This window comes from Tinamus guttatus, unplaced genomic scaffold (genome assembly GCF_059628265.1).
Source record: "Tinamus guttatus ecotype Peru unplaced genomic scaffold, ASM5962826v1 Tinamus_guttatus_pri_ptg000459l, whole genome shotgun sequence".
Classification (NCBI taxonomy): domain Eukaryota; kingdom Metazoa; phylum Chordata; class Aves; order Tinamiformes; family Tinamidae; genus Tinamus; species Tinamus guttatus.
In genome coordinates, this window is record NW_028288993.1 from 3092287 (window position 1) to 3109246 (window position 16960).

The following is a 16960-nucleotide window of genomic DNA, read 5'->3' on the forward strand; positions in this document are numbered from 1 at the left end:
TTCAGTTATCATTGAGAAATAAGTAAATAAAAATAGCTTTGCATCAGAGAAACGGGCAAGAAGCAGATACTAATATTTTGTGCACTTTACTTAATACACAGACAAATGCAGATCTTTTGAGACCATGGGGTAGAAATAAAAAGCTATTAACATGAACCATCTCTTTCAGTTATTTGGCCAAAGGACTCAGTGACTTGGATCCAAAGCAGGTTAAGTTGTTGGCATCAATGGTGTTTCCCAAAAACAACCCGCCTCCCCCATGAGGGTGACCTACAAACGCTAACGTGTGCCCCAAGTCTTCAGCTGACTCTTCCTCCTCTGCATGACACGAGCCTCGTTTCTTGACTGGTTCCTGCCCTTCCTACCAGCCCGGTGGGGACCTCGCGCTCCCCTTGCAGGCTTGGAGGCTGGGTAGCTCTCGTTATCAGCGATCGCTGCTCGGATCCTGATTAAGTGCTGGTCCTCTGGAGCCGTCGCTGCCGATTAGCGAGTGAGGAGAGGAGGTTGTTAACTAAACATCTCCAGTTGCCGGGAGGCTTAGCAGTGCGGCATCGAGAGGAGCCTTTGGTAGTGGGCAGTGTGTCAGATGCTGTTGGAAGAAGCGCGGCTCGCAGGTCATTTGGAAGGAGAGCGCTGTGCTGGCTTTGAAATGCCTGTGCGCAGAGAGCAGGGCTGCTGGAACTCGCACAAGGTCAAGGGGTTGTGTTTAATTGGGCTGTCTCTCTGCTAAATTACATATTCTTTGAATCTGAAGTGGAGTATAACCAATCCAGACGTTTTCTTACAAAACGCTTTCTGTAAGAGGAGTTATCCCGATGACAGCTTGCAGAGCTTGGGCAATGTAAAGAATAATGGGAAGAGCAAGAGACACTTTGCTTTCCTGGGAGTCCTGGTTCCCCGTGCGTGGCCGTGCCGTCCCGTTTCCCTCCCGCTGCCTCTTGGCTCGGCTGCAGCTCCTGGTGCCTCCTCCCTGGCAGGGCTGCTGGCTTCCCTGGAGCATCCCTTCCTTGGGGGGATAAGGGGGCTGTGTGTGTCCCTCCCTACCTAGCGAGCCACTGCTTTTCCCACTGTGGGAATAGGTGGTAAACGGGAGAGCTGGGGTAGTTTTAGACCACCTGTGCGATTGAGGAGCTGAGTTGGAAAGGTCACAGACTGGTGTGTGTTTTCTAAATAGAAACCCCTCTCAGACCTTCCCACATGCCTGAGTGGGCTCTCATGTGCCCTGTGTTATCCGGGCTCTTCTTTTCAGCGCTCCTCAAAGGCTGCTCTGTCTTTGAGCTCCTGCTCGGTGTTGAACACAGCGCTCTTGGTTTGAACCTCTGCAGTGAGTGTAACGCTGCTCCTGCCGGCACTCAGCCTTGAAGCAGAAGCTGTAGAGGCTGCTCCAAATCCTGCCCCTCTTATTTCCCCTTCCCCTGCTGCAGAAATTTGCTGTCCCTCTGCTATGACACTCGTTGACAAGCGCAGCTCCGTGCAGAGCATCGATCACTGCGGTGTTCGGCTCCGCTAGAACCAGCCCTCCTGCTTCACACGCCCGGTGCTGAAGCACAGCGTAAGATGGGATGGAGCCAAAGGGCCTCCTTTTTATTTTAAGGACCCACTTACTGACTTTATAAAAAGTCAACTGAAAAGCACTCCCTGCTCTGAGGCTTCTCTCCTGTGCGCTGAACCCACGCTGAGGCCGAGGCCTCCCTGGGATGGGAGGCTGAGCTGCGGGGCCGCTTGGCCGCAGCCATGTGCTGAGAAAGTGTCTGCAGGGAAGAGCTGTGAACCCGGGTCTGCAGCAGCTTGACTTGCAACGGTGAGGCAGACAACTTGTTCTGGAGTCACCCGCCCTTTGGTGAAACGGGCAGGACTCCAAGATCCGCTAGGCTCTTGGTTGCTCTGCCCTGTTGCCGTGGTTCTTTGCTTTATTCTTTCTCTGTTCGTCTCCCTTCCCCTCTCGGCGGCTCCCGGGCGTTGGGCGCCGCAGCGCGTGGATGCCCTTGCGAGCGGTGCCGTGCGGGCTCCTCTCGCTCCATCTGCTGGTGACTGTCACATCCCGCGCTCCACGGGGCCGCCTCGACGCGCGAGCGCTCCGTGGAGCCAGGCCCTGGGCACGGCTGCCAGGCCGCGGGTGTCAGGAACACGTCGGGAGCCTTTGCCCCGGGCTGCTCCGGCTCTTACCGCATTCCTGCCGCGAGCCAGAAGTGTCTCATGTCCCTGGAGGGCTCCTGTTGGCTTTATCCTAAAGGAGCCCCGTTGGTGTTTGCTCTGCTCTGGGAAGCGAAGTACAGCAAGTGGAGGCAGTTGGGGAGCTGGCTTTGGAAGTGGTCTGAGTAAGAACCCTGATGCAAACGTGCCCACGGGCGAGGCAAGAACGAGCAGCTATTGCAGTCAGTTTTGGTGATTTTGTTTTTCTAGGACTAACAGACTATTTTTTTTTCCTCATTGCATTGCCAACATCCTGTCAGCGTTGTATGAAATGAGCTTCTTTATAGAAGAGCCTGCAGAGTTTCTGTGAAGGTGTCTGTAAGGAGAGATGAGGAAGCTGCTCAGCCTTCCTGCAGCAGCAGAGCTCATGGCCTCCAAGGAAAGAATAAACCCTTACGTGGTGCGGGTGGTGAAGGGGAATAGATCTGGCAACCTTGCTCCAAAGAGTTGTCGGAGTTTGGGATTAAGCTGGCGTATCAGGCAAAGGCACCTGGTGCAGTGTTTTGTTATTGCCAGCATGTAGCTATGCACAGACTGTGTCAGCATTGCGGAGAGGAAAGCAAGGTCTGTGGAGGAGACGATGGGGAGCTGCTGCGTCGTGCTCGGCACGGAGACCCAGGGCTGGGTTGTGGATGAGGAATCGCCACCGGGAATTCCTCGGGCCTTTTCCGTGCACGCTCGGAATTACTGTCTGGGCTGTTGCTGTTCTGTGGGCAAATGGAGGATAATCCACTTGGCGCCTCCCCGTAGTGTGAACTTCACACAAACCTAATTCCCCGGCCACTTTCGAGCGACTCTGATGCAAAGAAGCAATTAACTGTCATTTATTGCCCAACGAGGAGACTAGGGCACGGTGGTGAAAAGGGGGCTCGTGTGAAAGATCTTCCCCTGTGTACACGGTCCTGCCAGTGGTCGGGGGCTGCTTCAGAGGCTGTGAAAATCCTCGATGGCATCAGCACCAAAGGCGTTTTCTCTAAAAGGCAAAAGCAAAAATAGTTGATTTGTTTGCTTTTTTTCCAGTTAAAAAAGCAACAACTGATACCTATGCTTTTACAGAAGGAAATGGTATAGATTCTAACTCAGCACAATTCTGTAACCTATGGAAAAGTCCAGACATTGCTAAATCTGGACTATAATTAAAACAGCTTTCTAAAGAAAAGAATAATGTAGGGTTTTTTTGTTTGTTTGGTGTGTTGCTAATCACTAATGACCCTCTTTTTTCACTTCCATTTAAAACATGGATATAAGCAATTAGCCACATCTTGCACAAAGCAGCATTACCTGAAAAAATAATTAAGATGATCTCGAAATTAAGGAAATCAGTTTACGAGAGAAGCAGGTGCTTAATGGAGGTGAGACCAGCTGTGCTTCCCAGGAATGCACATGAAGCGCTTCATGGAAAAATGTGTGAGGCCTCTGCACAGTATTGGAAGGAAATTTATAATAATACAGACAAATTACATCCTATAAATAGAAAGATGGATTCCATAGGACAGAAGGCTGATGGAGAAAATATAAAACTTGTTTCTTTCTTTTTAAGGGGCTATAATGTTTATTTAAAGTGTCAGCTTGTTGTCGGTGAGGAGTATAAACCCCCAGGTGCAGCAGGAACGTTCTTCCTTTTAGGTTCTCATCTCTGCTAATGAGCAGCCGTCCATGGGGGAACATTCACATTTCTCTCTTTTAGCACTTTCTGCCTTCCTTTTGCTGGTAGAGCTGGACTTGTTCAGAAGCGCTGGCACGGTGGGACTCTGAGACTAAGGCAGACCTGTCCAGCCAATAAAGAACATATAGGCTGCCTCAAAGGACAGGCTATAGACTGCTCTTAAAGAACAGGGGATGGTGGATGTGTGGGGCTGTTTCCAAGTATGCTAAAAGTATTACTGGGCGGTTAAAAACAAGGCCATCAGAGGAGGTTGACTAAAGAATTGCTACTTGTTCAACCACGGACAAGTCTGAGTTCAAATACAGGTGTGCTGCATGTCCTAGAATCATGTTCCCTGTTTATGAACCTTCATTTTTTGGCTAATCTGACTACTGAAAACAGTAGTGTCAAAATTCCGATAAACTATCCCAAGAGATTTTTTGACTTTTAGTGTTAAGGAAAGGAATAGCGTGTGCTTATTATCAGGTAGTGGTGCTTTATCTTGAGCTGTTCTTAGACTGCCAATCCACTTTATGAATTGGCAGAGGAAAAATGTGATCTGAAGGTCATATTGCAGTCAAATAATCACAGATTTTTTTTTTTTTTGTGGCATGGAGAAAAACTATACCAGTGTTTATGCTTCATGTATTAAATTAACTGCAGTCTTTTTTCAGCATTCGATATAGAGGGCAGTGATCCCAGTGCAAGGCGAAGACATTGGAGAAGAGGAAAGAAGGTAGAATAGCTTGGCAGGATGCCTGTGGGACTTGCCATCTGTTGTGGCTTGCACGTATCTGCAGAGTGTCATGTAACAAGCAAGTGATGGCATTAAAACCAGCCACAGACATGGGGCAGGTTAATTATTTGGGTGTTTGAGGCATGCGAGAGTGCCGGGATGCGGGGGAAGTTAAAGAGGGGAAGTGTTAACAGCAGAGCCCATGTACCCTTGTGCACACATCAGGCTTTCAGCTTGCAGGCAAAATCTCTTTTCTGGGTTCAGTAGAACAAATAAGCACCCTGTATCCAGGGGGTTAACACGGCCCTGTGTTTATGGCTTGGTTTTATACAAGGTCTTGCATTTTGAATTCTGAGATCGTGGCTCGTGTAGTCCCCTAGCCATAACTATTATGAAAAATCCAGAAAAAGTTAGTATATGAAGGTAAGGCTTTGGGTTACAGCACCTTTTATGCTCTCTCACAATGGAGACTTTTTCAAGAAAATCCCTGTTTGATGGGATTTCATTGTTCCGTTTGCTTGGGTCTAGGTTTGTGCTAAGACTGAAAGTCCATCTGTGCCATGTGCTGCACAAAGTGAGGAGCAGGTGATTTTGAGGGTTTTAGTTTGGGTGTGGGGGCTTTCTGTCTTGCCAGTAAAAAACTTGCTTTGGATTATGTCACTATTTTAGGATAGCACCTTGTTATGTGGAAGATATTTTTTGCATGCGTACAAATACAGAAAAATTATTCTGCATAAGAACCCTCATATTTCCTTGTGCCCCAAGCTCATTCCCATCTTCATGTTTCCTTTATGACATTTTTTCCCCCTAGTAATACTGTTGCAGGTAATGTCTGCTGAATTTCACTTTCTGCAAACTCCCCAAAAGCCATTAACCAAGAAATACTTTCCAGCTACAGTGATTGCAGATGAGTCTGTGTTTATTATAGATTGCTTGTGCCTTTTTTACACTCCTAAAATACTTTGGGAGAATTAACTTTTCATTGACATAATCTGAACAGCACCATCAACTCTGAGATTTTTATCTGGCTGGCGAGTTGTTTATGGAGTTGTTTATGGGGTGCTTGCCTTTCCTCACTAATTAATGCAATGTGTCATGCCACACTTAGTGGGGAAAAAAGATAAAATTGCTTCAAAATATGCAACAACTTGCTACTAACTTGGAAAGTTATGATGACAAAATAGGGCCGTGCTGTATAAAAGCCAATTACTTATAGCCCCGTGTAATAATATTGTATAGTCTAAAGATAATGTAGAGTGATAATACATTCAGGGGAAAAAAAAAATCTATCTTTCCCTTTCAGAATACACTGATACAAAATCAGTAACTGGCATCACAGAACACTGTAGATACCTGATGCCTTCCTGTTGTGTCGTCTCTAGGACAGGGGACTTCTTGTCCCAGACGGGATCCTCCTGTACTGCGGGTTGATGGATAAGTCACAATCCCTTGGATGAGGAATCTGAGACACAGAGGCCGCTGTCAGTAACTCTCTCGGCAGCACAAAAGGAAATGCCTGGCGGAGCTGGGGATGGTTCTCGTTCCTGTCGTGCTGCAGAGCTGAAGCAGAGGCTCTGGGGCTGCTCCGTTAACGTGCGGCACCGTCCGGGTGGACACTGCTGGGTTGGCCTAACGGCTGACATGGTTTCTCTCTGCACCTACCATTTGGGCATGTGAGGAGCCTTGTTGGCATCTGCGTCCTTTGGCAAGGAGGCTTTGTTCTGTTTGGCAATATTGTTTGTGTCTGTAAAGCTGTTGAGATTGTTTTGAATGGAGGGAGAAAGAAAAGAAAAAAAGAAGAGTGCCAGTTGAATTTGCACAAAGTCAAGAGAGGAAAAGTGGCTATTCCTGTAAACAGCCCTTCTCTCTTGTCACCTTGTTCTTACATACACATACTCAGGCTGCGAGTTAAGCTTATAGCAGAGCAGGTTTCAGCAGAGAGAACCATCAACCTTAAGGTCAGCAAATGGATCTTCAGTGCAGGGGAAAATGCCCTGGATGAATTCCTGTGTGCTCTGATTTCAACAGGTGTGGCTAAAATGTCCTGAACGTGGCAGAAATCCTCCTTTCTGTGGTGTAGCTTTCTCTCAGCTGTTCTCGTATGTCGTTAAGTAAAGGTTTAGTGTGTGTTCACTCACACATTGTCATTTTTGCTTCTCTTGTTTCTGACCTCCTTGTTCTCTTCTCCCACCCGCAGGCTTTGAATTACTCTACCAGCCAGATGTGGTTCGGCTGTATCTCTCCATCCTCACCGAAAGTCAGAATTTCAACACCCTAGAAGCTGCAGCAGGGGCCTTGCAGAACCTCAGCGCTGGGAACTGGACAGTGAGTGCAGTCTTCAGTCTGTCTCTTGTTTTTTTTGCTAAAGACAAAGCTACATGCCATTTTAAGTTCACTGTTATTTTGCATTTGCTTGCCTTTTAAAAGAGGGGATACGGGAACCCCAAGCAGGTAGTTCCATTTTATTTCCCCACTTGAGATGCTTTGCATCTTCTGGACAGATGGTGTTTGTGAAGCAAGAGTGTCACTGAACTCATGATGGCTTGAACTTAAGCAGGTTTTAATATTTAAGCTACTTAACCATTGCTGCATTCATTCAGCAAAGCCTTTTGTTAGATATTTAAGCGTCCTAGATATTTAATTCATTGGATTGCCAGATTTCTCAGGAAAGTGCATTCTGGATCTGTGAATTCACAAAGCTCTGTGGTTTCTCTTCCCTTGTGTGTTCTGATCAGTGGTCCACGTACATCCGTGCCACGGTGCGGAAGGAGAGGGGCCTGCCGGTGCTCGTGGAGCTTCTCCAGTCTGACTCTGACAAGGTTGTGAGGGCTGTCTCAATTGCCCTGAGAAACCTTTCCATGGATCGTCGCAATAAAGATCTTATAGGTATCTTCTGGTTGTTTCTTACTGGGTGAAGTTTTTGATACACAGGAGAGATGGAGAGATCCCACATTTTTTCTCCTGAGCGTAGGGTTCCTTTCATATGCAGTTGCCATCAGCAGTATCTAAAACCACTCTGTGTAGCCAGCAACTGGAGGATTACCATCTCACAATGTAATTCCAACCCTTTCCAACAAGCAACATTTTGAGGCAAATCTTTGCAACTCAGGAGTAAAAACACGTAGATCTCTGCAGGAAGGGTGTATGGTCATGCTGAGGATCAGGCGGGTTGGTAAGAGGCTGCTTGCCTTCCTTCAAGCTTTGGCTGACATGGCACGTGAGCTCCTGGTCACATTGAGTGATTTCAAACAGGTGGCTCCCGTGTAGATTGGAGCTGCAATCTGCTGCTTGCCATGCTGAGCTATACGAGGGCAGCGCAGTGGACCTGGATGTGAAGCTGTGCCCTCTTCCCACCAGTGAATTCCTCCTTCCCATCTCATTCTTCTGCAGTGCAGTTGCTATAGGAGCTTGACGCTTGACAACTTAGAGTTGAGATACTGCTCCTTCAACTTTGATTTTTCCACAGTGCTCAGTGACTCCCAGTTAAGGGAGCAAAGGGGCCTTCACCTGCATGTAAGTGGGAATCAGAAAGGTTCAGCTGTGAGCTGAGTTTTCTCTGGTTGCCTCTGCATTTAATTGAGGTACTTGCTTAAACTATAACCTTGTCAGGTCAGAAAGTATTCCTTCCATGTTTTAATGCCACCATCCAAGCTGATACCAATAAATAACAAGCTGCAATTTTGCCTCAATACACCAGGCTTCTTTTCTAACAGTTCAGAGGTGTAGCTCAGCAAAAGGTACAGACAGACTCCGGGGAGTGATAAACTTTGGACTCCTTGTTTTTTTCCCTGGTACTACATGCTGTGAAGGCTAACTGCACCCAGGAGGAAACGCTCCTGCCTTTGCTGGGGGAAGGTTAATAGATGCATGGCCGCTCTCCTTGCCCCAGAAGGCCTATTATAAGGCTAAGTTGAGTAAACTGTGTGCGTGTATTAGCATGAATATGTGGCATTAGCTGCAGCTACTGGCTGCTTTTTGCCTCAGGCACTGCAAAGTATGACGGATGCTGGCCGTAAGATTCTCAATATAGACTGAAAAGTGTTTTTTTTTCCCCTCAATCCCTTTTAGCATTCGTGATGTAGTAGTTTCTCTTGGATATCTACTTTAAATCACCTTGAAATAATTAGTAATAAATAAACCATAAAGCTGTAGTCTTGAGGTTCCAAACATGTTATAACATCTTTTGACCTAGCAAACATCCTTGAATTTTAGAATTCAGGGTGGGAAGGTGGAATTATTGTCTGACTAAAGACTAATGGTATCTTTTTCCCTTTTCTAGGTAGTTATGCCATGGGTGAACTGGTAAGAAATTTGCCCAGCAGGCAGCAGAGGTCTTCAAAGAACTTGGAAGAGGACACAGTGGTTGCAGTGTTGAACACCATCCATGAAATCATTACTGACAGTTCAGAAAACGCAAGGTCTCTGATCCAGACGCAGGGCATTCAGAAGTTGGTAGCTATCAGCAAGTCAAGGTAAGTGATAGTTGAAGGCAAAATGCACAAAAACTCACTGCAGACATGAAAATGTCACTATGAACAGCACTGCTTTGCTTTGTGAAAGTATACAAGCATGCTGACCCTTCCAAGTTGTATCTAAAGCAACTAATATGGGCAGTAAAAACACATAATCAGTCTGTACCTTTATTAGGTTTAATTGGCCAAAGAAAAAGGTTGAATAAAACACCTGTGCTGTAAGGGCATGCTTTCTCTTAGTCTTATTTTAGTCTCGTTATCTTATCTTTAGCAACATACATGCATTCAGCAGTTGTCATTTGCAATGAAGCCATGACCTTTGTTTTCAGAGCAGGAGGCTTTTCACCTGTGGCAGCATTCCTGAAAGAGCAGTTACAAAATTTCATTTTTTGTAAGCTCCAAATGGCTAATGAATGTACATTGAGCATTCTGACTGAGAGGCCAATGGTGCTAGTTTGAAGTGGCAAATTTCCACTGTGTGATTATGTTGAAATCTGTGTTCTGACTGGCTTAGAAAAAAATAGTTTGAGGTACATCTAGTTCAGATAGTTTATTTGTTTAAGTGTATTTTTAGCAAAATTATCAGAGAATAGTTGAAGGCTTCATTGGTTTACATTGTTAGGAAATACCAGAGCTACCCCCTCCATCCTACTCCTAGTCCAAATAAACCCAAACAGAATTAAATCCTTTTTTTTTTCATGGCAGCTATAAGGCCAAGGGTCACCATGTACTTCCTGGGTATTGCTCGAGTGCAAAAAAAGTCAAAGTGTAAAAGGTCTTGTATTTCTTGGTATTTGAGATTCTAATTTTATCTTGCAAATCAGCCAGTCTCCCAGAGAAACAAAAGCAGCATCTCACGTCCTTCAGATGATCTGGAGTTATAAAGAGCTGCGAAATGCCCTGCAGAAGGATGGATGGAACAAGTCCCATTTCCAGGTAGAGATGTTGGGTCTCGGTAGTTGTTGAATTCCTGAGTGGAAGGTGTCTTATCCTAACTTAGTTGAATATTAATGTGTGGTAGACCGGGGGCTTAGAGACTTCTTTTAGGTTATAGAACAGTGTATTCTGCTATTTCAATCACAGCATCATGAATATTGGCCGGATATGTTTCTTAGCGGCCTGTGTAGCTGTTTTGCTTTTGGAAGAATGCAACTTTGCTTAAAGCCAAATGCCCTCCCCACTTTCCTGGAGAAAGAGCAAACATTTCTCTTTCTCAGTTGTCTCATTCCAAACATATTCCATCCAGTGGCCTGAGGCAGCCACCTCCTCTGGATGTGTAACGTCCTCACCTTTGCTTCTGAGAGGCTGAGCTCCTTTTACAGGCTAACAGTGCAACCATCCAGATGACAAAAAAAAAAAAAAAAAAAAAGATTCCACCAACAAATCTGTATGAAAATACCGCCGTGCCATGTTGCTGTCTGAAGGGAGGTTTAGCATAATCCCATGATCTCACCCCATACGGTTGCTTTATTTATTTTTCTTGTTCGATCTGCCAAAGTGGCAAATTCTTGTTCGTGTGTTGTGTCTCGTAGTCCGTTTCTGCAGCCCCAAAGGGTTCTAAAGGTACCGCTGGCAAGTCTGGCTATGACGACAGCACTTTGCCTCTGGTGGATAAAAGTCAAGGTCAGTTCTGCTTGTTACCACTTTTGTTTACTTGCTTATTTTTTGGCTTTCATACCACATCTGTATATACCACATACCACATCTGTGGTATGATAGAGTAAAAATGTATTACTTATGTGTTCTTTACCCCACAGTCCCAAAAATGATCAGTTCTATTAATTATATGGATAGTATTCCCTCCTCCATGAAAAGCACACTGCCAATGTTACATACAAGATGCAAAAACAAACTTATCAGTTAAATCTTCCTGGAAGTCTTTGAATAGGCATCAGTTGAAGCTTAATTAGAACACAAACAACCATGTTTGAGAACATCTTATATTAGTAAATGCAGTCTTTGCCCTGACTGTGCTTGGCCTTTAGCACTAGCTTACCCCTAGGGTGTTGACTCCATCCTGTTTATTTTGTTTGTTTGTTTTTTCTTTTTTAAATACCTGTTTTGGAGGTACTGCTTTATTTGTCATGCATGTTTTTATTGGAGATGTTTTATTCACGTGCTAGCTAGACCTAACTGTGCTTGTTTATTGGGCTTGACACAACTGTGCAAACACTGGTGTAGCTCCAGCTTTAATTCCACTATGATTCTTTGACTCTGAACCTGCTTCTGGTTTCTAGCAATCTGGTGTTAAAACTTCTTTCCAGAAATCTGGTCTGCTTTGTGATGTTGCACTTGCATCTGCAGTAACCTGAAGTTACGCCAGGTTATCAGCCCCGCTCTTCTCTGTGTGTTTCTACCTCACCTTCACTGTCTTCAGTCCAGTCTGGCAAATGATGCAGGCAGAGGATGATGAGGATCAGCTTGCTGATCCAGCAGTAAAGTATTTGTTTCCCTTGTGGGGTAGCTTTTTGTTGGCTCAGCAGGCTGCTGATTGGATTATGTGTCATGTGAAGCTGCACCCTTCCTTAGTTTCTTTCTCTTTTATTCTGGGGAAGCCTAGAGAGATGCTCTCTAGTAACACTAATAGAAGGTCTCAAGCAGATCTGATAATCCTGTTACTACTGGGAAAGAGGGAGTTACATATTGCCGTGCAAAAATGTATGTGCTTTCTGGAGAGCTTAAGTCAAACTTTTCTTTCTGAATAAATAGTAATTGAATATTTTTTAAAGTAGTCTTTGTGTTCAGTATTTTATAAGTGTCTACAGTGTCTATAGATAGTGTTTCTATCTCTAATTTAAAACTACCACATGTTGAAAAAAAGCAAGTGTAACACAAACGCTTTCGATGCTTCTGTTTTATAGATAACGAGAAGTCTGGGAGTCGTGATATGATACCTATGGATGAGCTTGGCCCAGGTAAATTTAGTCATAGATCGAATCCCCTGTCTGTTTCAATAGAGCACACTGTCACTCACAGGAAAGTTCAACTGTTTCTCTAGGTGATATTCTTTCAAATGGATAAAGCTGACATTTAAAAACAGAACTTTACCTTACAAAAGATCAGATGTCATTTATTTATTTATTTAAATACATATACCATGTATGTGTCAATCACTCCACTACTCTTACACATAATGGAGAAATACCAGCACAACTTGCATTGTGGTCTCTGGCCATTGAAGCAGCTGCATGCCATATTACAGATCTGTAAGTCTTGAGATTCAGAGAAATTTAGTATTTTTTAGAAAAGAAAAGATGTTGAAAGGCACTTTATAGTAACACTAAAAATAATATATATAACAATTGTGGCTCTGCTTTTAACTTACCTGCATCTAACTGAGCCTATCTTTTCCTCTGGAAAGAGAATGAATGCACACTGTCTTGAAGAAGTGCTTTGAGGCTGATAAGCTCTGCAATTTGACTTGTAGATTTTTTCTTTACTGGTGGTGTTTATTCCCCTGGGAATCTCTTTTAGTTCCTCCAATTTGGCAGTATTTGTGCTTAAATTTTTGTATTAATGCCTCCAAATCAAGCTGTTTGACATACTATTATTCGTCACTGTAGCTGAAAAAAGGGCAAAAAAAAAAAAGGCATGTCAGAAAACCATGTTTGAAAGTTAGATCACTGGGGTGTAATGCCTTTCATGTTGTCAGCAAAATGAGATCCCAGCTGCCATATGGATCAGCTGTCCATATGTACTTTGCCTAAGGGAGCAGCGAGGTGTTTCTCCTCACAGTGGAAGGCAGTGGCTTCGGGGACGATGGCCTGGCGGGATCAGTGTGCTGGCAGGTGCTGCGTTACCACAGTGCTCCTTGTTTGAGCCTTGATATAACTGCAGCAGCTTCCTGCTGCTGGGAGCAACGTGAGGGCTAGGGCAGAGCTCGACAAGTGGGGTGCATTTTCTCAGGTCTGTCAGACCTTGTCAGCTCCAGACAGTGGTTGTGCACGGAGGGAAGATGCTCAACGTCGCTGTCACGGTGCTGCCCGAGGGGGCCGTGGCCCGGAGCAGCTGGTGGAAGCGACAGGCCTGTGCTCTGAGGCAATTAGCCACATCTGTGAGCTGTGTACATCTGCATCGGGGCCTTGATTAGCCCACGGTCAGACAAGAGGTGCTCTGGCCAGGGATGTGTGTTCAGGTGGCCCTGCCCTGCATCCCCATCCTCAGGCATGACTCTCCTCATCCTCTTTTCTGAAGGCACTGGAGGTTTAATCTTAATAAGCTGAGAGCTGTGCGAGGCACAGATGGACTGACGCAGCAGGCCCCTCGGTCCTGTGGTTTGTGAGGACCACAAACACCTCACTGCAGAGTGAATGGAAGATACTCAGTGAAGCGATACACAAGACAGCAAGCAGGAGGTTAAGAAAGGAGTAAACAAGCCAAGGACAAATGGAGAAATGAAAAAAACACTCATTTCAGAATGGGGAGGGCCTCTCTTGAGCGATATAAATCTGTAATCTGAATTGTATTAATTCAGAATAATGCACTTATGTGCTGGAGCAGCACAATTTATTTATTCCATATTCCTCCTTTATTCCATAGAAACAGTGTTAATACTAATTTTTTTTTATAATGAAACAGAAATGGGGAAGAGGGAGTGCTCACTAATTCCATCAGAAAGCTGCTGCCCTTGGGGCACAGAGGTATCGCTTCTCCAGTGCAGACTCCTTGGAGATATATCTCATTTTATTAGGTCAGATCGTGCAGCTCCTATCTCTGCTGCTGTTTATCTCGACAGGGCCGCGGCGCAGTGTGGTTTTTAGCAGCGCGTAACGCGGTGGTGCTGCCGTGCGGCACCGTTCGCGTGCAGACCACGCAGCAGCGAGCTGGCTGCAAAGCGTCTGCAAACGCAGATCTGAAAACTGAAGTTCCTGAGTGGTTTTTTGTTGCTAGATTCCTAGCATTTGGCAAAAGTTTAACATTCCTGCTGTTGCTATCCTGGTTAAGCATTTTTTGTTTGGTTTGTTTGTTTGGTTTGGTTTTTTTTAAAATAGTGGTAAAGAACTGCTGTGCTTTTAACTTTCTGTGATTACAGTCCTTACTCCTGACCTTGGTCCCTGGAAAATATCACAGCTGTCATATTTCACCTTATTAGCTCTGGCTTTCTGCTCGTGGGTTAAAGGTTTCCCTTTGCATCCTGTCAATTCCTTCTAAAAAAGTGTTCTGCATTTCTGTAATGCCATCATGGGTGATCTGTTACAAAGTGCTCTGTGAGCTTAAATTAATATTTCATTGTATAGAGCTACCTCAGTTGTTCCGAGGTTGAATTTCTGAGAGGCAGCATGTTTCCATCATTAAATGTATACCTATGTGTACTTTTGGTTCCCAAATGAATAATGAGTCTTTAGATTTGTGTGTGACTTATTATCAGGATCAGCCTGTCATCGGGAAGAGAATTATTGGCCTGTGTTCCCCCGGGAATGTGCCTGGGTGGCTGCTGCAGCTGGTGGGTTTTTCCTTCCTTTGTTTGGAAGGGACAGGCAAGAATGTTAGGTATCTTCGTTGACACCGAATAGTTGTAAGCAATCATTGCTCTGTGTAGCAGTGATTTTCCAGCTTTAAGATCTGTTTGCTAGTATAACTCAAAAATGCTTTAGTTATTTTCAGGCAGCGTGGTTGTGGAATCTGTTACTACACCTGTCCGAAATACACAGCTCCTCGAGCGCTCGCAGAAGGTCTGTGCACCCTGTCATTCACAGACAGTAGGAACACTTCAGCTTTTTTAAAAGTAGCTTGATTGTAGCCAGCATAAACATCATTTAGAGCCCTGCACTGTGACTCTGATGCAATTTATTCTGGCTCCATGTGCTACCATTGTGTGGGCAAACAGGGCCTCTTTATGCCTCTGGAACCCCACAAAAACATGACTTATTTTTCTTAGGTGACCGGTTGTGGGCAGTAAACCAAGAGAAGAGCATTGTGGTATTTTATGTGAAACTTCTTTTGGGCTGTTCTAAGAATTCAGTTTGTCAAGACATGAATGCATTAATGATCTCTTAATTACATAGGGAGAAACAAAAGCCTAGTGAGAAGTATAAATGTGTCGTTTGCTTCAGATGACAATGCTGCCACAGCAGAGTGTGAGAGGGTCTGTTTGTCACCAATAACGAGGGGAATTTGATGTGTCAAGAAAATAAGATTTGTATTGGCTGACAGCAAAGGTTCAAAGTAAAGCTTTTGAAACAATTAGAACTATTTTTCTATAAAGGCCTCTCTCACTCTCCTTCCTCATTTTAATTATATATTCATATTATTTCTTAGTTGTCAGGAGAAGAATTGCCAACAGGTGCTAGTTTGTCCTGAGGGACGGGCCTTGCACAGCAGGGTTTGCATCAAGGTCCCCTCCAACTCGACGGGCTCTTTTGGTGCTCTGAAAAGGGCCCTTCCAAATTACAGTCATGTCCTGCCAGCAGTCGGGCTTGGGAAGAGTGGGAACGTGCTGCAGGACCACTCAGAGAATGAACACAGCCAATTAATGAGGCAGCTGAGCAAGGAACAGAAGATTTGAGCTGAATTTGGAGCTCATTAGCCCGGGGCGTGAGATGACAACTTGCTGCTTTCCTTGGGCACGCTACAAAACTGCAACGGCTGGGACGAAAACAGGGCTGCTCACTAATGAGCGCCAGCATCTGGCAGCGAGACAAAAAGAGGGCTTTTCTGTTTTGTTTTAAGCTGATAAAAATAAAATTGCAGAGCATGTGAAAAGCAGGCTGCCAGCATCTTCGGGTCGGGATGGTTGGTCTCCTGTGTCTTCGCTCCTGGGCGCTGCAGCATCAGCTCTGCTGCTGCTCTCAGGGGTGCTGGGTGCCTGACTCTCGTATCCTTCCTCCTCAGATGGATACTCCACTATTGACCACCGGGACAAGGAGCGCAAGTTCAAGACCAGCGATAACACGGGGGATGCCTCAGAGAAGGAACCTTTAAAAGTGAGCTGCTTCTTACTGCTGCAAACTATTGGTGCCCTTAAAAAGAAAGGGAGCCTCCATAAAAAAAAAAATGTCTGCTAGTTGCTCACCAGGGGGCTCTGAAGGGTTTTCTGAGAGAAAGGCACCATTTCATAACCGATTGCTTGGCTGATAAGAAATAAAAACAAGGTGCTGCTTTTGCAGTGCGAAAGTGAATGCTATATTCCTGCAAAAGGATGTGGGTGTAAAAATAGAATGTGATTATTCTGCCACCTTCATCCAGGGACATTTCCTCACCCCAAAGAGTGCAACAGCTCAGGCTTTGTCCTGAGCACAGTCGCTGCAAGCGGTCACTGTCCCTCGTGGCTGTCACCATCACCAGGAGGTGTGAGCTCGCGTGTCCGCGCGGGGCTCGGGCTGCATTTCCAGCTCTCACAGCCCTGACGAGGGCATCAGGCCGCAGGGACGGAGAGGGAGACCTGCTTATTCCTCTGCGTGTGCCCTGTGTAAAAGCAAATTTGAATAACCTGCTAATTTTAAAAATCTGACTTCATGAAGCTGCTCTTATTGTTGCTCTGTGCAAATGTGGCTTAATGGGCTTTGACTAATTTGCGTTGCATTGATGTTCCTGTTCAGTAAATCACTTTATAAGTTGCTTAATGCTTCTAACAACGCCATGGCCATCACGTCCCTGGCCTCAAAACAAAGTTGTTTTTTTGGGGGTTTTTTTGTGTGTTGGTGGTGGTGGTGGTTGTTTCCCCCCCCACCATGAATAGGTTGCCTCTAGGGAGGAGAAAAAAAGCCAGTGAAGCAAGAGTCGGTGACAGGAAAACACTGTTGTTACTCTGCAGAAAGCCGTCCTCAATAACCTTCAGCACGTCCCTGATAATATCAGAAAATCCACACAGTTCATGTTTGGTGGAAACAATTAAACTTCAGTCAGAAAGGAAAATCCAGCATATTGAGCAAGGGAATAAAATTAAGCTTTGGAGGAGAATCTTTCCATAGCTCC

At 45.1% G+C, this 16960-nt stretch overlaps 1 protein-coding gene across 5 annotated transcripts in view; it reads left to right on the forward strand.

The window, feature by feature from the left end:
• Positions 1-16960, forward strand: part of ARVCF (ARVCF delta catenin family member) — a 219760-nt gene that overhangs the window by 199810 nt on the left and 2990 nt on the right. For all 5 annotated transcript variants that reach the window (XM_088532301.1, XM_088532305.1, XM_088532300.1 and 2 more), the window contains 7 exons: positions 6772-6899; positions 7310-7460; positions 8854-9046; positions 9871-9982; positions 10579-10669; positions 11908-11961; positions 15878-15969. In XM_088532301.1, the coding sequence (XP_088388427.1) occupies positions 6772-6899; positions 7310-7460; positions 8854-9046; positions 9871-9982; positions 10579-10669; positions 11908-11961; positions 15878-15969 (821 nt within the window). The remainder of the gene's footprint in view (positions 1-6771; positions 6900-7309; positions 7461-8853; positions 9047-9870; positions 9983-10578; positions 10670-11907; positions 11962-15877; positions 15970-16960) is intronic.